This window comes from Seriola lalandi, unplaced genomic scaffold, assembly GCF_002814215.2.
Source record: "Seriola lalandi dorsalis isolate HSWRI2012SDOR001 ecotype SW California unplaced genomic scaffold, Sedor1 jcf7180002054606, whole genome shotgun sequence".
Classification (NCBI taxonomy): Eukaryota; Metazoa; Chordata; class Actinopteri; order Carangiformes; family Carangidae; genus Seriola; species Seriola lalandi.
Window position 1 is genome coordinate 3,101,917 of NW_019525159.1, and position 20,277 is coordinate 3,122,193.

The 20,277-nt window shown below is 38.9% G+C and overlaps 2 protein-coding genes across 3 annotated transcripts in view; one reads left to right on the forward strand and one right to left on the reverse strand.

The window, feature by feature from the left end:
* Window positions 1-2,803: 2,803 nt before the first annotated feature.
* oaz1b (ornithine decarboxylase antizyme 1b) lies at window positions 2,804-9,009 on the forward strand. Its single transcript, XM_023419690.2, is given in 6 exon segments — window positions 2,804-2,999; window positions 6,614-6,665; window positions 6,667-6,753; window positions 7,162-7,334; window positions 7,676-7,761; window positions 7,903-9,009. Coding segments are annotated over 6 exon segments (654 nt in total). The 5' UTR covers window positions 2,804-2,874; the 3' UTR covers window positions 8,034-9,009.
* Window positions 9,010-10,330: 1,321 nt separating this feature from the next.
* uhrf2 (ubiquitin like with PHD and ring finger domains 2) overlaps window positions 10,331-20,277 on the reverse strand; it is a 30,821-nt gene continuing 20,874 nt past the window's right edge. The window contains exons 7-16 of one of the 2 annotated variants that reach the window (XM_023419547.2): window positions 19,848-19,971; window positions 18,058-18,165; window positions 17,764-17,868; window positions 17,523-17,629; window positions 16,857-17,019; window positions 16,451-16,588; window positions 15,943-16,177; window positions 15,511-15,659; window positions 15,075-15,173; window positions 10,331-14,974 (exon numbers count right to left, since the gene is read on the reverse strand). In XM_023419547.2, coding sequence (XP_023275315.1) covers window positions 14,828-14,974; window positions 15,075-15,173; window positions 15,511-15,659; window positions 15,943-16,177; window positions 16,451-16,588; window positions 16,857-17,019; window positions 17,523-17,629; window positions 17,764-17,868; window positions 18,058-18,165; window positions 19,848-19,971 — 1,375 coding nt within the window. In that variant the 3' untranslated portion in view covers window positions 10,331-14,827. Of the gene's footprint in view, window positions 14,975-15,074; window positions 15,174-15,510; window positions 15,660-15,942; window positions 16,178-16,442; window positions 16,589-16,856; window positions 17,020-17,522; window positions 17,630-17,763; window positions 17,869-18,057; window positions 18,166-19,847; window positions 19,972-20,277 lie in introns of those variants that run through there. The other variant, XM_023419548.2, reaches the window with a different exon arrangement.

Here is a 20,277-nt window from a genome sequence, read left to right on the forward strand (position 1 = left end):
TGATGTTGTGTGAGAATGCAGTTTACTGAGAGGTGTTTCTATTACTAACCTATGTCACAATTTGGTGCAAATTTTTTTTCCAGATTCATTCAAGTATTAAGTCCATGTACACAGTGCAAGATTTTCTGTGGGTAAACTTTCAGGTTTTTGGATTCATCCTGGGCAACCACACTGAAGTGTGTATCATGGGTTGGTTATTTTTATATTTGAATGTGCTTGTTATCTTAACATACATATGTTATATGTTATGTATATAGCTGTATACTTCTGTAAATGCTTTCTCTGCCCTGTCTATAAGTCGATGATATTGATTCAGTTTAATTCCTGGAATAAGCTACTTGAGAAAACAAATTGTTAAAAGATTTACAAAGAGAAATGTGTTTTTTCCACTTAAATGTCAAATGTCATTATACCAACCATACCACCAAACAACTATACCCCCAGCTGAATCATTTATATATACAAACATCAATTTCATTTGGAAACATATAAGTACATTGCCGAATTCACTTTGATGTGAATCAGTTATTTACTTGTTATTGAAAACTGCATCAAGTTCATTAATGCTAATTGATTAATAAATTAGTTAATCATTGATGGTTGTAATGAAATCATGATGTTGGCTGTCTGTGTTGGGTTGTGGCCTGTTGTTCTGCTTTGTCGCCATCATGTGGATGGTAAATCACTACACACTGACTTTTCTCCTATCACCATCCCTCTTCAAAGTCTAGATCTTTTATTCCATCACATTTGAATTAGTATGTTTGAAGCTCATTTAATTTAGGGGAGCTTTGTTGTCTTCACCAATAAATTGATGACAACTTGAGTATAGAATACAGTCTATGCTCAAAACCAAAAATACAAGCACTATTTAAAGATGTTAAAATCTAACTAAGGTATTCCAGGTATTTTAGTACAATTTACAAAAAAGAGATTTAAAAATGACTCTTATAATCTGACAACTGTCATTTAGGAGACATACATCCAGAAGAAGATTAAGTATTCATATAATTTAAGTAAAAGCAGCAGTACTACACTGCAAATACAACATTTTAAGCAAAAGTCCTACCTTTCAAATGTTACTTGAGTAGAAGTACAGATGTATCGGAAACAGTATCAAAAATAGAAGAACTCAATATGCAGAATGACACCTGTCAGTGTTATATAAGTCTATCATTGCATTATTTTTTATTGCTGCAATAACATGTAAGCAGTGCTTTAACGCTGTAGTTGGTCAAGATGAAGCTATGTTGAATTGATGTAAATACTGGTGGGTAGTTTCATCTAATAAATCATCATATTATACAAACTATATATGTTTTGTATGTGAATATTAATATGCAAAGTAAATATAGCTGTCAGAAAATGTGGTGTAATACTTTGAATTGTGGTAGATTAAAAATGTAAAACGTATAACATGGAAATACTCTAATAAAGTAAAAAATAAAATTAATTAATTAATAGTACAGTACTGGAGTAAATGTACTTATTCAGCAGTGCACACTTAAACACATAAACTAAGTGACTACTGAATAAAGTACTTTATTGACAATGAAAGAGTATCACCAAGAGATGAAATCTGGTGACAATGGGAGTTCAGTAATCGTTAGTCTTTGTTCAAAGTTTTTTCTCTGTCCTTGGTACTTTTCCATTAGACGCCCCCCTGTAAACACACAGCCGCTAGCGTAACGGCAGCTAACATAACGTAAGCTATTTGTTTTCTAGGCTTGGCATCGACTTTACTAAAGGCGATAAACGGCAAGGACAATTTGTCCCTATATTAAAACTAACTGTAACATAAAGATAAACTGAACCTTTTTAGTGGCGGTACTCAAGATATTAACAAACGTTTTATTGCAATTTTATCCGTGGTCACAGGTCAAGGCCAGTCAATTTCCTTGGGTGAAGTTACGATCACAGTATTTAGCATCCTGGTTTAGCTTTCCTGGTTAGCGTTAGCTTGTTAGCATAAGTGTGAGGCTACATATTAGCTCATTCTGGGCGTAGCTGTAACAATGTCTTCCGCTTTCATAATAAAAGTCTCCTTTTCTTTTAAAAGGGAAAGGGATTTATGAAACCATGGTTTTTAGACATACCCTGTTCAAACCAGGGATTACTTTTGAGATACGTTATGTTTAGTAGGTAGAACAATGTACTAGTTGTTAATTCTGCTCACCTAAAGTGACGTCTTAACACTTCAATTACGGCAATTATTTTGTATCGTCCTTACGAAATAATTACGGATAAAGGCGGTATGAGATAAATGACGTGTTAAGATGTCAATTACGTCGAAAGACGATATAAAAGAATTAACGTCCTAACAAGTAAATTATTTCATATCGTCTTTAAACGGAATTGCCCTCTTAACATGTCAATTAATTCATATCATTCTTAGATGTAATTAGCATGTTAAGCCGCCAATTACGGCTGAAGACGACATGAAATAATTTACGTGTTGGTAGCACCCAAATACAAACGCCTTAAGACGTTCAAAAGTAGCGTGTTAACAAGTCATTGACCGACAAATGAAATATATGCAAAACCAAGTATATATCTTATTATTTCTCGTATAAACAGGAATTTTATTTTATAATAGGATAGCTGCATTCTTTAAAGCTACATGACATTAATCCAGCTATAGAGTTTGAAGATGTAACTTGTGAAACCCCAATGAATATTTTCATGTTAGCAATGTGATGTTGCATTTTTTTCATCTATCCGACTTTTATTTTTGAATTAGAGAGGAAGTGTGTAACTGTCATTATGGGTAACTTAACTCCCTTCTTTTCTACCAGCTCCAGTTCTCCGACCGATCACTTCCCAGCAGAGCATAGCCGAGAGCAGTCAGCCCGTCGTGTCTCTACCCGAGGCCGGATGGTAAAATCCAACCTCCAGCGGATCCTAAACAGTCATTGCTTTGCTCGCGAGAAAGAAGGAAAACAGCAGTCTTTTTCTACCATGGCGGATTTAAGTAACCCCATCTGTGACATGATTGGAAAGTAAGTAAAGGATGAAAAATACCTCACCTGGCTAACTGCTAACCGTGATGTGGGGGAGGGGTGGCTAAGCTAACGCAGCTACTAGCCACTGAAAAGCGGAAGTAATATGCGTTTAAATATATTACATATGTAATACGCTGAATCACTGGAGGTCTAGCGTTACATTTTGAGACATATATAGGTATAACGTAGTTTTACAAAATGTCATGTTAAATGTACGGACGTTCACCTGCTGGTCCGAGAGGCAACAAGAGCAGCGTTAAATTAGCCAACGTTAGCTACGAACGTCGTCGAACTTGTTACGTGACTGTAGCTGACTACGCCAGTTAACGTAAACGCTTCAATTTAGTTAACATTAATTAACCCATCTTAATAAGGGGGTGCTAAGAAATGGTTAATTGAATGTGCCACGCCAGGCACGGTAAAACATAAACTAATAACAGAGAAGGATTGTTTCCGTGTCTGAGTCTGTTTAAAGACCAATCAGCCTTAACTAAGGTCAGTAGTTCTAACATTTTGTGACTCCAGGAAAGGTAAGATAAAATGGCACCAACCTAAAAAAAAATTCTTCACGTGAAGTCGACAGGTGAGCATTTTCTGTCCACGTTAGTCTCGTGAGCTGATAACCGAGTCAGGTCGATTATTACGCAACTGACATGTCAATGCAGTAGGCCTCGCGACGTACGATGTTATTACTGCACACTGCGATGCGGAGGTCTGCGTAGATAGATTACATTAAATAAATCTTTAGAGATTGTAGACGTTATTCTGACATTTGGATTAGTGATACATTATCAGTTTGTGCTTCATTCTTTTGTAGTCATAGCACAACCAAGTACTTGGATGTTGAAAGAATGTACAGAAGGCCTGAAAAACCTTATTTGAAGGGTTAACCAGGCTCTGCTGTATATACCGAGAGACTATTTATAACCCAGCTATAATGCATAATCACTTCCTTTTCTTCACATTTTATGTTGCTTATACCATAATCGTTTAAATTCATTTTTCCTCATCAATCCAAACTTGATACCCCATAAGGACAAAGTGAAAACAGACTGTGAAATATCACATTGAGACTTTGCTATGACACTTGTATTTTAGCTTAGGTGCCTCCCATTTTCTTGGTCATCTTTTAGATGTTTTTACATCCTGGGTGACTCCACCTTTTGTAAATTCAGTTGATTGAACATAATTTAAAAAGGCACACACCTTTTCCTTATACAGTCTCACAGCTGATAATGCTTATCGGAGCAAACATCAAATCATGAGTCAAAAACAGGATTGTGTCAAGACACAGATCTAGGGAAGACTGGGGAAAAAATCTGCTGCATTGAAGGTTCCCAAAGCACAGTGGCCTTCATAATTCTTAAATGGAACAAGTTTGGAACAACTACAACTCTTCCTATAACTGCCTGCTCGGCCAAGCTGAGCAATTTAGAGTGAAGGTTCATTGTAAGAGAGGGTACCAAGAACCTGGTGGCCACTCTGGCTGAGCTCCAGAGATCCTATGTGGAGTTGGGAGAACCTTTCAGAAGGACGGCCATCACTTCAGCAGGACAGGGAGACTGATCAGGGTTGTGGGAAAGCTGAACGGAGCTAAGTACAGAGAAATCTTAAATGAAATCCTGGTCCAGAGCGCTCAGTACCTCAGACTGGCTTTCACCCTCAAACGGGACATTGTCCTGAAGCACGCAGTTAAGACAACACAGTCTGTTGAAGTCTTTGAGTGGCCCAGCCAGAGCTATGACTTGAACCCAATCAAACATCTCTGGAGACCTGAAAATGAGTGACCACCAACAGTCCCCATCCAACCAACAGAGCTTCAGAGAAAAATAGCAAAAAAGAAAAAAAAAAAAAATTCAAATCCAGGTGTGCAGAGCTTGTCGCGTCATACCAAGAAGGCTTCAGGCTGTAAACGCTGCAAAAGGTGTTTCAACTAAGTTCTGATGAAAGGGCTTGGATCCTTATGTCTGTGTGATAGTTCAGTTTTTCCCTTTTGATTGCAAAAATGTTTTAATTCTATTATCACTTTGTCTTTATGAGGTAGTGCTTATAGATTGACGGGAAATTATTAAATTAAATTATTATTATTTAAATTATGTTAGCAAAAAACTGCAACATAAAATGTGAAAAAAAGTGTATGAACTGTATGCTAATAGAACTACACAATTTGAGTCTAAATGCAAGAAAGATAACTTGAGCAATTGATCAATTGGTTTAGGTCAGGGCTGATACTAACATTATTTTCATCATTGATAAATCTGCCAATAATCCTGGCAAATAGAGAAAAATACCAATCCCAAATTGCAGCACCAAGTTTTGATTGAGATATAAATAAGACAACTTGAGTTGATTGTTGCCTGTATCATGTTTATACCATCAGCTTCAACAAATTAGCATATTTCCATTACATGTTTATTTCTGTTTTATCCTTACAGCCCCTTTTTTTAAATCTGTATATATGTCACAAAATACAACAGTTGCACGGATACATTTCATCACAGCAGATTAAAATTTTTTAAGAGACTGACTCTGATAACAATTTAACTGGCTGTTTCAGCTAACCACACTAAAATGTGAGTTTAAAAATTGGAGTCTGGGTTCGTGCTTTAACAGCAAATATTTTGGGTTGGTTGCCTCCCACCGCATCCTGCTGCATCAGTATACCACTCTTTTAAAAGTTCTGTTAACAACTTTTTATACACAGCGCCATTGTTTGTGGAACATAAACTGTAAGCAGTCTAAATGAGCATCCAGGCCTGCTGGTGTAACACATGTTGTGGAATAAGCACTAAAATGTTTGTAGCTGTAGTATTTGTTAAAGTTAACGGCTCGGAAAAAGTTACTTTGGTAAGCAGAATTGAATAATCTTAAATTTTATCACTAATAAAACCAAACCGAACACACTGGACATTTTGTTTCCCAAGCACTGTACCTTTGCTCTCGGACAAAAAACTAAAAGTGTGTATAATTCTACTGTGCAGGTGCTTAAGTTTTTGTTTTTTAAAAAAAAAAAAAATAAGATGAGTAAGTGGTAGCATCAGCTATTAACCATTGTTTGGATTTTGGGGGCTATAGAAAAAATTGAAATAACTGGGATGTGCTCCCTAATTTTGTTATTGTCCCAAAATTCAAAGATGGAGTCTAGAGAACACAGTTATGATGCTAGAAGAGTTTGTCCTTCTATGTTTATGTTGTTTTTTTGGCAAAGGTTCTCTGATATTTCTGCTTGTATGTGCAGCGGGAAGCAAGGATCCTCAATAATTTAACTGAATGAATATGAGAATGTTGTTTGTTTTCAGTTGTACATGCGCATATTTGCGCAACTGCACGGACCATGCAAGGTCTCAAACGTATTATTGGAAGAGTAATGTAAAGATACATGCACAGTATCGCACCATGTGTAACTCCTGCAATTCTTTTGGCACACAATGGCAAAGTCGGCTAGAGTTCATATTTGTCTGTGCAAAGTCCCATGACATTTCTTTGAGATCATAAATATGCATTTTGACACTTGTGCACATAGTAACATATGGTACATGTTTAATAATAGAAAATCTTAATTTTTCTGTTAGTGTCCTCACTATGTCTTCTCTCTACCTTCCCCCCTCTAGCCTGTCCCTGCACTGTAGTAGTACCCGCGGCCCGGGGCCTCTGTGGTGCTCCTGATGCCCCTCTCCCACCCCTGAAGATCCCAGGTGGGCGAGGGAATGGCACACGGGATCACACTCCTTCAGCTCGGCCGGTCTACTCAGTAAGTCTAGAAACACACACACACATGCATATTGCTGAAAAGTAGTAAGAGGAGCTTTAATGCAAATGCGGAAATGAGGGTAACCTGTCACTTGTGAAGGAGCTCTTTCTGTTTCTGTGCAACCATTTTCTGTCATGTGATTATGTTTTTTGTTTACTCAGCATGGGAAGGAACACTTGGCTCTTAATTGATTCAGTCATCTACGCTGTGAAACACAATCCAGTTTCATTTTTTCACTTCAGATTTCAGTTTATTTATAGGCTCATTTGCCTTTCTTGACCAAAGTTGCAAGGCTCATGTGTGCATGTTATCATTTTGGCCAAATTTCCATACTATTTACCATGACAGTGATACATTTAATGTCACCCATTGCTGTTTTAAGATGCATTGTTTGCTTTTATTTTCCAGGACCGAAGGTTGACTGTAACGGAGGAGCCAGCAGGGAATGGTCGCCCTGGGATACTCCACTTCCAAAGTCGTCCCACTGTCACCAAGGCAATACAGTGGGATGCTGTCTTAAGCAGCAGCGCGCTCTATGTGGAGATACCTCTTGACCCTCTTCCTGAAGGCAGCAAGGAGAGGTGAGGACATGAAAAAGCTCAAGTGGAATATAGCTTCAGGTCTTCCCATTGGCATACTTGAGCCGTGTGACGGGAGAGTTAAGTCAATTTAAGTTAGAAGAGGTGATGGCTGTGACCTCCAGGCCTTGATTCCCCGTTAATCTCAGTTTTTGGCTTGATTATAGACTTTGAAACATGTAAGAGGAAGCCAAAAGCAGTAACTAATCTGTAAAAACACATCCAATTGTTTGAGGATAAACTAGCGATTTAGTCAGAGATTCAGTCATTGTTCTTGTGTGTTTGTGTCTGCATGTTAAAATGTTCCATTTTCTAACCTAATCTGCCCTCTGTTTTCTCTCCAGTTTTGCGGCTCTCCTGGAGTATGCTGAAGAACATCTGAAAGTCGTTAGCGTGTTTGTCTGCTTTTACAAGAACAGAGATGATCGTGGTATGTTGCAAACAACCCTGTTTTCCTAGCACATCTTTTTCATTCACAGCGGCCACACAACTGTCATGTAATTTTTTTTGGATTCTCTGTCTTGACTCGTACGGCATCTTGACATTTTTTGTCTCTCCTTTACTCTTCCAGCTAAACTGGTGCGTACCTTCAGTTTCCTGGGCTTTGAGATTGTGAAACCGGGCCATGCCCTTGTCCCACCTCGACCCGACGTTTTCTTCATGGCCTACAATTTTGACAGGGACTCCTCGGACGAGGAGTAGCTCTCTGGACAGCCCCTCCACCCCATCCTTACTTCCCTTTTTCTTCCCATTGTATGTTTGCCCATCCTGTCCCCGCTTACCCATATACTCCATTGTCTGTGTTTAAACCCTCTGCGGTAGCTCTCTGTATGCAAGTATTCATTCCCCCACGCTTTTTGTGTTCAAGGGAATATGTAAGCTGTGCATCTCCTGCTTCCACCATCTATCTTTGTGTGTTTTAATATACTGTTTTCATTGAAGATTAATTGATGTTGTCACCTAAAAAGGAGGGAACCTTTGTTTTTTGGACTTATAATCATATTGCAGTTGTCATAGCTATAAGTTAAGTTCTCGTATAATTTCAGTTTCTTGTCAAGTCTTTGTTTTGTTTATTTCCTTTTATGATAGATTAAGATGGAGGATTCTTCATTTCTTGAATGTACAACAAAAGGTCATCAGGTTTACACTCGGGTACTCCAGCTTTCTTTTGATTGGCTAAATAATGACTTTAAAATTTGTTCCATATTTTCCTTCTCTCTGAACCGAATTACAAATACAATTCAGTGGGACCAGTTTCATTTTGTAGCACTAATATCCTCTCTAAAGTATAAGGATTTTTTGAAACGTTACTTTTAAGTGACAGCCCCAATAATTGGTACTTCATTGCTGAATAGTGAATCCATTTAGACTAGAGGTGGAGTGGCAAGATGAATGCTGTTGCATGTGTCAGTTTCAAGTTCAAGATCCTATGATGAGTGTATTGGTACAAAGTGAAAGGAAAGTGAATAATCCAAAGTGCTTTTGCTTCTTTCTACCATGTATATCTGACAATATTGTAGTATTTTGTTTTGGAGGTTGAAAAATATTGCTGTGATTGGATTTTTCATTTTGGATTAGCATTCCTTTTCAACTTGTTTTTCATGATAGTAATGAGTTTGTTGTTCACCTGCATAGTGGTACCTGTTGTGCTTCTGTGATAATAAAACAAACAAATAAATTCTCTTGTCTATGTCTTTACTTAAGCCTATTTGTACATTTGTGAACCCCACCAATACATTTAAATTCTAAAATGTCTTTCCTTTTGTTTTTATTTGAAATTGAATTAAATATCCTGGACTGTGAATGAATTTGCTGCTCCGGTTTAAAGCCTGAGCTAGATCATTTTTCTGTGTGATGTAACTGCATGTCAAGCAGCGCGCTGGATCTAGAGCAGACATTTATTATACAACCACCTGTGTTGTAACTATATATATAAAACCAAGCACAATACACTATAAAACATTTAATGGCCCTTTGTGTAATAACGTAACAAGTACCCAACACAATGTAATCTGTGCTGCTCAGTGACGAAAATCAGGTCACTTACAAAAGAGCAGCAGGGCAGACATTCAGAGCATGTCATGTGTCTTCATACCACCAGGAGGCTCCACAGGACACTGAACTACACACAACCATTGTGCAGCTGATTTTCAAGTTGCAAGTTCTGAACTGTGTGCATCAGTGTAAGGTGTGCAGTGATGCAAACATGTTTCTTCACTCTATTTTGGAAGTTCTTTCTTTGACGGCTTCAGTTGTTTTAGGCAAGAATAAGTGATGAACTTCACAGTAGCTACACAAACGTTATAATGCGTCGATGCAGACTCCCTTACTATAACTTAAATGTTTGTTGTCTTTCACTCTTTGTCTTATTTTATTGTTACATTGTGTGTTTTACTGGTAATTTATGCTTTAATTTAATTTCCCCATGTAAAGCCCTTTCTGACTTTGTTTTGAAAGGCAATATATAAAAAAAGTTCTTATCATATGATTTATATTTCTAAATAGCTCAATAGACCCGTGACAACACATTGCATCCACCAATGGCTCAGCCTACCTTTAAAGCAGAGCACAAGTCTAATCAGGAAAAATAACTCAGAACACCTGTGTGGGTGTGTAAGAGCGCCAATAATGAGAGAAGCAACACCTGGTGCTCAAATGAATGCTAACGATACTGATGATACTCAGATGAAGTGCTCATTTAAAGCCTTACAAGTTTTAAAATTCATGTCCTCACTGTCCTTCAGTATGGAAAAGAAAACACTCACAATATAACGTGGAAAGAGCACCATGCTTATTTCTATAGAAAAAGTTCAAATATACTATATATGTTCAAAAGTTTTTCAGAGGAATTTTATTCATCTTGTATTAAAAACAGTGATTAGTTGGCCTAATGCCAGAGAACTGTGATGAACCAAACTACATTATTTTGGGAGTGATCAAAGTCATCAGCGTCATGAATTCTGTCAAATACAAAACACAGGACAAAAAGAAGAGAAGCATTTTTTTTTTCTTGAATCCAAATATTTAATAGGTACATATCAAGTATTATTATGACATGTATAAAATTTCAGTTCACAATATGAAGCAATGGAACTCCTCAGACTGGCGTATGCTGCAAATGTTTGAGGCTGCCACATAAAAATGACTAATGATTAAAATAGAGAAGCAACTAAAATGGTAGAAAAATGGCGTACGGACATAGATAATAGTAAGCATTCTAGGAAAATTAAATGTGACTTCTCAAACTTTTTTCTTCAATAGAGTGCAATAGAAATAAAAACAACACAGCACTGAAGCCAAGCGTCCACAAGACGTCTAAAAATTGTTAGTACTGTAGGTTCACGGAGAGCAGAAGACAGCGGAAAGAGAGGAGAGGGAGCGAAGGTCACAGCAGATAAAGAACGGAGGGCTTATAAGCTTTGCCAGTCAATGCAGGAAGAAAAATAATCTTTGAACAAGACTGAGCAACAGCGGAAGTAATGCACATCACAGTTAGCTTTAAAGACCATAGTAGCATTTGTACTTGCATGTTGTTGATAAAAAGAAAAAAAAAAATATCCTGAATGATTGAACAGAAACAAGGACATCACCACAAACAAACAAACAGCCTCGTTTGAAGCCGTCATTGTCTCAGCTCTACAGAAAACATGGCTTTGCCTTGAAGGCTGTTACAGGTGAATGTGATGGTGTCGCGTGAACAAGGGGCTACATTTTCCCACAAAATCAACTCAAGTGTTGAATCTATTTTGGATATCGTATCTGAGCCTCAGCACCCCAGGTGACCTCTGTCTGAATCACAGATCAGTGCAGAGGCTCTGCTGCTGGCTATGTGCTCTCCATGGGATGTTTTCGTTTGAGTTCCCATCAGACCTGCCAACCCTGGACATTTTAAAGTACCATATCAGCACTGGAAAAGATGCAAATCTCTGTTAGCTGCTCAAGATAGAAAAAAACGCATTTTTAACTCTTGGAAAAATGGACAGTATAATACATCAAATACTATACAGGCTACAGAGGCCTCTGTATTCAGCAATGCAAATAATTCTTCTTTGAGTCACCTATTATTGTGAAAGTACAAAAAGGAAGGTAAAAAGGAAACATATTGTGTAAGATTAGGTCATTGGTCCTCCTTGTTGTTGGAGGTATTTTTCTGTAGTGATTAAAAGACGGTTTTCATTTACGTAACGCTTCCAAGTGCATTTCAAAGATATGAAGGGGGCAGTTTTCACTGGTCAGGCTGATTAGATAATAACCTATAAGAAAAGGTAAGTAATAAATACAAAAACATGGCTTGTTTGGGATTTTTGCTTAAACAAAAGTAGCTTAAAAATAGTCTAGAAATAGTCTTCAGCTCTGTTCAGACTTGCTGTCTGCTGCATCTGTGGAAAAGTCACATCCGATAGACCGTGGTGTGTTAGCCAGGATGATCTGGAAGACAAATGTGTTTTCTAACGTTTCCTAATTTTTTATAGGTTACTCACTGAAGCCGCACGGACATTGCTGCCTCAAACTAGTTGATTGATGATTGACACTTGATACACTGAACTTGAACATTCACCTCTGTCCAACTAATGTAGCCAGAAAAAGCCCAAAAAAACATAAAAAAAACCCAAAAACCTGAAGTATCCCAGGCATTCGCACTCTGCAGTACAAGATCTTACCCTTTCCACATCACACATGTTCTTTATCATATAAACATGTACTATGTTATCCAGAATATCAACAAAGAAAAAAAATCCGCTTTCTAACACTGATCATGACCTATGACCTATTGATTGGCTGAAAGGGGCATGTACATTAAATGATTAACCCAGGCCCGAATCTATTTATGTCACTCCTCCAATTTTCAGTGTTAGAAGTTCTGACTATGGGGTGCTGTTGTAGGACACAATTCAAACTATTATATAGTCAACGTTTTGTAGTATTTAAGTGCAAGGAAACACACGACCTATTGAAATAGTCAATGGCATATTAATAAAGCTATATTATGCTCGTATGCACCAGTGAAATCTCAACACACATAAGCGCTATTGAAAACTAGTGTCTGTATAATACCTGATATGCGGTACCAAGACTGAGACAACACTAAGAGGAGTTTCCACTTTTTTCTGCAAAACTCTTTTTTTTTTTCTTTTTTTTCCCCATTTAACAAAAGAAGTGGTGACATGTTTAACACTGTATAAACATAAGCAGCCAAGCAGGAACTAAAGAGATAGTCTAAAATAACTATTTTAAATCAGTAACTTCCTGATTAAAGAATAAGTTAACGACATTAGGAAACAGACTGGGCATTGAATGCCAACTTTTGGTATTAGATGTTTTTTTTTTTTTTTTTACATCATGCTACAAGGCACTCTTATCCATGTCCTGTTGTCTAACAGGTCAGGACATTTACAATTCACGAGAACATTACACTGATCGCACTGTGTCTAGCTTCTGTGCTGTATATGGGTGATCACTGAACATTGAGCCTCTGATGGTGTGGTTCCACATAACTAAGCTGTTTGTCCATTTTCTGGATGTAATTTGACAACAAAAAAAAAAAAGAGTAACTCACATCATCCTGGTTGTGCAGTCACTCATTGGATTACTTTATTTTTAAATGAAGGACGGGCAGATCATGCTGCATATTAAATTCTCCGGCGGACATTATACTGAGTCTAACAGGAAGAACAATAGCAGATGAATATCTGCTGAGCAAAATGTATGCTAACCATCTTTGTGTGAGGTCCTGCTTGATTGTGGTTGCTTGGTAACACCAGGGACGACCACAGTGTGCCCTTTCAGGCATCACTGAAATGAATGTGCAAGCAGCGCGCTTCAGGCTTTTCAAACATTTCAGAGCACTAAATCTTTGTGTAATCTTGTGTAAATCTTTAATTTCCATTACACCCTTACAGTAGTTCTCTGGTAGACAAATGAAATACCAGGAAATACTCTATGTAATGTGTAAGGACAGTTTAGTCAATTTCATCTGACTGAGGAAGTGAAACCGAGAAAGGCAGTACATGTGAAAACACATATTGATGTGAGAACTTCATTCACGGGTGAATAAATGTCTTAACATTAATATTTAATGAATTATTTCTACAGTGTAAGAGGTTTCAATAACGCTTATGGGGGAGATTCAGAAGTGCGGCCTCGTTTATCTTATATATTTATTTTTATGTGCTTGGAAATGGGAACAAAAAGTGCCTTTCTAAAGAATGATCATAATTTGGTATGGTCCTGTTCGAGACTTCACAAGTATACTGTGTATTGCATTTTATTTTCGGGTGCGATTACTCAACAGAAATGACTTTTTAAAAGCAGGTTTCTGAAGAATTTTGCCTCTTATTTGTTCTACACACCCTCATGTCTTTGGTATGTCTATGAAATACATGCTTTGTTTTTAACTCCACATAAAATCTAAGGAGAGAGTTGTGGCTGTTGATCATTGATGTGTTCACTTAAGCATATGAAGTTGCGGCTCTACTGGAGCCAGAAATCTTCCAACACTCCAAACAAACTGGACACAGCTGCCAATTTCTGTTCTCTGAAAATGCTCTGACAGTTGACCCTGGTGAGACAGTTACTGCTCTTATTAGCTCATGGCATGGCAATGGCGTAATTCCAAGTGACGTGAGCAGCTAGCAGGATGCTAACAAATGCTCCTGATTAAAATACTAAACAAGTCTGCTGCAAATGTCAGTAATAAAGTGCTCCAAGGTCACAAAAACGTCTGTGCTTTATCTTATATATAAATACATATTGAATCTTGACTTTTCTAATTTTAGCTTGGTATATTTTAGGCCAACTCTGCGGCTGTCTCTCGTACACACGACCTCCTCGCTCATACTGAATGTTGTACCGGGTGAGTTACCTCATCTGTGTGTCTTCAGTAACCTTGTGAAATTGCCAGTCCTGCTGTGCCTACATCACTGTTTAACCTAGCACCTTTATTTGCCAGCTGAGTCAAACACTCAGCGCAGCATTTTGGTGTAAAACTGCGTACATGGTACACAAAATGCGCACAGGTTGGCAGGAAATCTAATGGCTGATTTCATGATATTGCTGGGGAGAAATATACACTCTTAACAACGTGCTGTAGTTTATGGAACCTGCGGACGACACAGTGGAAGTGGAAAACTATAAAATGAGCTAAGATCTTGAGATGGCAAGTGGGTGCGAGAGTTGGGGCTCCTTTTTGTGCGTTTTTGTGGCAGGAGTAGGGAGGTTAAAAAATGTCCTTGGTTGAATTTCAGGCTGGTGATGTTAATGGAGACAGTCCAAGTTCAACAAATGAGGTCAGTCCCTACTGAGGTTGTTTGTGTATGAATGATTGTATACATAAATGGCTGTATATGCAATATACATTTGCCCGTGGGTAAGTACAGTATGTGTGCGCAATGCATTTTAAAGTGGAGCTTTAGGTACTTGACGGTATACGTGGGTGCACAGAATGGATGCTTGTGTGCGTGTATGTATGTATTCTACTTATAAATGTGATTTCGACCTCATCGGCCCTTGCTGTAGCCGGGAAAGAACTGGTCAAGCAGCATCTGAAGCATCTTGTTTTGGGTCATGATGTAGTCCTTGCCCAGGTCGTGACGGCAGGCGGGGCAGGTGTACACCTTCGCTCGGAATGACCGCTGGAGACAAGTCTGAGAAAAGAGAGGTCGGCAGGAGATATTCACAAACAGACGACAACCCAGGGGGATTCTGAGTAGCGGTAGTTACAAACACACCTGACTCAGTTCTCACCTTGCAAACATTGTGTGAGCAGACGGTGGTGATGGGTTGGAAGGCCAGCTCCTGGCAGCACACGCACATGAAGATCTGCTCCATCTTGCGCAGGAAATTCTATCATATGTAAACGGACAGAGACACATGAAAGGAAGGAAAAAAAAAGGAAGAAAAAAAAAACCAGAGAAACATATACTGCAAGTGTAGAAACAACTAAAGTATCATTACAATCTTGCCCTTTCAGAAACATGATGGCGATGCTGCCATTTTAACTTTTACAAGCCTTCATCTCTGCCAAACAAAAACTGTGACTGATTAATCTGGAAATCAGGAAAATCAAGAGGAAACTGATTCAGGCAGTTAAGACCAGTATCAGTAACGTTCAATGAGTTCTCTGTGTGAGATGCTTTGTGAACGCCGTGTTAGTGTGTCACGGTGTACTGGGATTTCATACCGGCCCCTCTTTAAGGTGTTCCATGGCTTCATCCCAGAGTTTCTTGTTGGCTGTGTCCTCTCGGATCAACTGCTGCTGCTGCTCTGACAGCTGGAAGGTCTCCTCTATCTTCACCCGTTTAGAGGGAGGCTCTGCTGCTGGTGACGTTTCTGGTGAAGAAACACAAATAAGACTTAAAAAAAAATAAATAAAAAGCAGCTACACCTGGAGCGTGAGAATAATGAATATTAATATTAAAGATAAGCTGTTAAGAAAACAATGTTTGCAACGGTGCGTGCCTCGGGAAAATACGATCCTGATGGGGTTTTTAGCAAACAAATGTTATTCTGTATATCTACAAGCTATCTTAAAAGCTCAGGCTGTTCTCACCTGTCCTCTTCTCACAACACCTTTGTCTGACCTGCTTTGAGCTTCAACTGTGAAAGCACCCACCACTCTCTCTGGTTGTCTTCTGCTCTCCGTTACTTTGCGGCTCCTCCTCTTCCACACTGGCCATTGGCTGCATGTCCTCCTCTTCCTCATCATTCTCCTCTTTCTCTTTTATCTTGCGTTGTCTCCGTGGCCTCCCCCTCCCGGGATAGTGCTTACTCCGGCCACCGCGACCGGGTCTGGCACAGGCCTCCTTCTTTGTTTTGTTAGCCATGGCCGCCAAGTAGCCCGGTGGGTACTGCAGACACATGGGGAAAGATGCACACATGCAAAAGACTAACAGGGAATCGCTAACAGGGAATTGCAAATGGTTTTCACAGCGGCCTTTAGTATGAAGCACGAAAGACATACTACACGTCCTGTACGTATACAGACAGTACATGTTCGTATACTCCATTGTGTATGTATATGTAGCATCCAAACAGAGGTTAACAATATAGAAATTCGTTAGGGGGTATCTGTGGTGTCTATACATTGAAGTTCACACACAAACACACACTCACAGTCTAACCTGAACAGCTAGGCCCAGCTTCTTGATCCTCTCCAGCCCTTCAGGTGTCCAGGGTGCTGGTTCCAGATCGTCCCGTCTCAACAGGTACCGCCACACCAGGTAACCACACTTTCCGATCTCTGGCCAGTACTTGACCACCTGAAATTCACACAGTGTGTAAATACATCAAACTCAGGACTATTTTTCAGTCTTTTGAAGCAGGTCAAAATTAAGATCGCTACATGAGGTAAAGCAGAATCAGACACTTCAGTCTCTAGAGTCAGTGATGGGAGCATGAGCATGAGTTACAGGTGTGGGATTTTTGGGATTGATTGTCTTCCCTACATTTCCAGTCCATATTTGTGATAGTATTAACTTCAATTAAGTAGATATCGGTTTACAACCTCCAGCAAAGACGCGTTTATACCTTGTAAATACCATCGTAGCGGTTCCCCTCCTCTGGAGCGTACTTGCTGATACGGCGACCTTTGGAACTGCGAACCACCCTGACCGGCTTTCCTGCTCGCCAGTTCCTGGACTCTGCCCCGTCTTTGTCATTCAGAGGTGCATCGCAGTTTAAGGCCAATGCCCTGCAGCAGTCAGGTTCCAAGGGAAAGAGATTTGTGTTTACCAAGTCTGTCTAAGGATTAGGGATGTTAATGAATAAGTTATCAGTTGCTTTTAAGAAGTTAATCCCTTAAGCTTATTTTATTTAGAAAAACAAACAAACAAAAAAAAAAAAACAGTGGAAAAATCTGTGAGCTTTACCTTTTTAAAATGACTTCTTCAAAAGAACCACAATTAGATTAAATGAGGCCCATTTGGATTCCTGCCCCGGGATGTGATGATTTTCAGATAATACATCATGAGTGTTTTTTTTAAATTTATTTATTTTTTTAAATAATTGTACAAGTTTAACCATCTAAGCTCGACTGAACTGACAGAAAATTAAATTCAGCCTGAACTGAGACAGGCTCCAGAAGAAGTCATCATATTTTTTAATATCAAACTTGGATGGTGCACTTTTCTTAAAGTAACAAGACATATCTATGAGCTCAAACATATGTAGTTCAGTCTCCTTTAAGTGTCATACCTGTTCATGTGTGTCAAGGTCTGGTCAAAAGAGTGCTCTCCGATCCGTTTGTTTCCCGAGAGGTCACGACCTCCGCTGCCTGTGTAGGTGAACTCATCTCCCCGGTCCTACGACAGATCACAGAAATCAAAGTGACCAAATGATAAAGTAATTGGCATATTACACCAGAAGAAAACCACATTACGTCACGTGACCGCGAGAAAATAAAACATCTTCACAAACAGAATACAAAACCACCCACCACTTCATCCTCGAAGCCCCCGGCCAACACCAGTGAATAGGAGCCATCGTTACTGCGCCCGTGGATACCGCCGACATGTGGCCTGTGAACACCTGCCTCGCTCACCTGAGGGGATAAAACCAATTTAAATTATGCTGATAACATAAAATGATAACAGTCCACAATGACATTATATTGACAGTAAATAAAGTATAAGATGGGAAACTTAAAAAAAAAAAACTGCTTGATTTCTTGATTCTGTCTATAGTCAGAGGATATCAAATTAATATGTAATGCTCTTAAAAGACAGCTGACCTGTACTCTGAATTTCCAGGTGGTTCCAACAGGAATACCAGGTATGGGTCCATAGTGGTTTGAAGGAACAATTGTGCATTCTTTAGTACGCCCCACACAAGCCATACCCTGCAATTACATCGAGACAGAAGAAAAACAATCTAAGTCGTGCACAAAAATACCATTACATGTCCACATATATGCAAATGCCTTTAGATCATAGTTCTGTAATGTTTAACAACAGGGTGGTGATGTGTGTGTCAAATTTTGTTAAAACTTAAAATGAAATTTTGAGAACAAAGGATTCCATTCATGGAGCGCACAGGACATCAAAAAGACAGAATACAAAAAAAAAAAAAAAAAAAAATTGCGATAATGTGAAAGTCAAGTATAAATGCTGTGTGACTCACAGCACTTAAATGTGCCCAAACACACAAGCCAGACTGTTTTCAATTAGTCCACAGAGAAAGGGAGCATTCTGGTAAAGAAAGGAGTTATTTTCCGTTGGCAGTTCCAGGAAAGTGGCTAAGTCATGCTTAATGGCATTGTTCACATTACACCATGGAGCAGAGCGTCAGGGAGACAGCCAGGCCAGGATGGAAACCAGCCACACAATATCTCAAAGTGTTGCCATGAGAAGACTCTGAGGAGATTTTGAGGAAAATATTTAACAGTATGCTTAAAACAGATGCTTTTTTTAAAAAACAAATTTAAATACATGTCAGCTGTCCTCCTGTCCGCATTTTCTGCCTCAGCAACTCGAATGAGATAATTTTGCTTTTTGCCCTCTCCCACCATGATAAAATGAAAAGGAGAAGAACAATGTGTTCATGAGTCATGTTATAATTATATGACAAGATATTAGACAATAATACATCAATATTTAGGCATTTGCAACCAAGTGCTGTAACTCAAGCCGGCATCATTCCTCAACTCCAGGAGTCTGATCTAAAATTAAGCAGATGTTGAAAAATGTTAACTGGATCAAAAACTTCTGATGTGATCATCTGATCTGAGAGAACGAGCGGCGGTGTTCTCGAGCAAAGTCTGAAAGAGCTTCAAAGAGGTACACACAAATCTCTTATGATGAAACAAACCGTTTATCTCTGATAAGCACAATCCCAAACACAGAGCAGGCAATAACTTACATGAAATATTAAACACATAAATACAATGAAGAACAAACCAGTTTGCAGCAAGTGAATGGAATAAAATCCATGCTGCTGACTACAACCCCTGAAGAAGAAGGAGTCCCTGATGTGTTACACACTCAAAGAGCCACTTGATGCCCTTGTGCCGTCTTGCAGGAAGACAAAAAAATATTCTTTACTCAAGTGGAAAAATTTGAAAATGCCATTCCCAAATAAAAAAAATGTAGCATCTAAAAAATACTGACATGATTATCAAGTATTCTCAGTAATCTGGTTGTGTTGTGATGAATTTTTTAACTGACGGCTTGCTGCAGAAAGTGTCACAGTGTAGAGCCGATGGGCGGAAGATGAAAACTCTCTTGTACTGAGAAGGCCATTTGAGCCTACATGTGCCCAGTACAAGAGAATGAAGCATTTTTGTATTATTTTGGCATCTCACCAATGGCAGACTTTTAGAAAACACTCTGGATCACACAATGGATCAACAATCTTTTGACACAAACTTCTTTTCATATTTTTCCAATTAGTCTGTGCTCTGTCTAGGGATTCTGAAGAGGAACCACAGACCCTTCTCTCAGGTGTGAAGTTCAAATTTACTTTCAGTCTCACAGAGCCGCTGCCACTGCACCTGGTGGGCGTGTACTTTAGGCTGGGTCTCACCTTTCCCCAGTCCCTTTGACTCTCAGTTGTTGCCGAAGGCATCTTGGCTTTCTTCTTGCTGGCTTTGAGCTTCTCTCCTGCCTTCACGACCTCACTGGTGTCGTTTTTACAGGTGGGACAGTACCTGGCCGAGTGAGAGGAAATCAGTCATTTCTGAGGCTGTAGGCAGGTGTGTGAGTCTGATGAAAACTTAACTGCTAGATAATAAGGTGGGTTAGAGATGCTGGTTTTAACATCTAAAATCCAGCAGTTACCACTCTGTGTGACTACGTTCAATATAATCTTAGATCTACGCCTTTGATACCTTCAACGGTTGGATAAGCAGATTTTTAAAATTATGCAAAATCACAGTTTTTTATGGGGATATTGACATTTGGTAATAAGTACCTTATAGATAGATATTGCATGAATAATAAGTTGCCGCCCACTC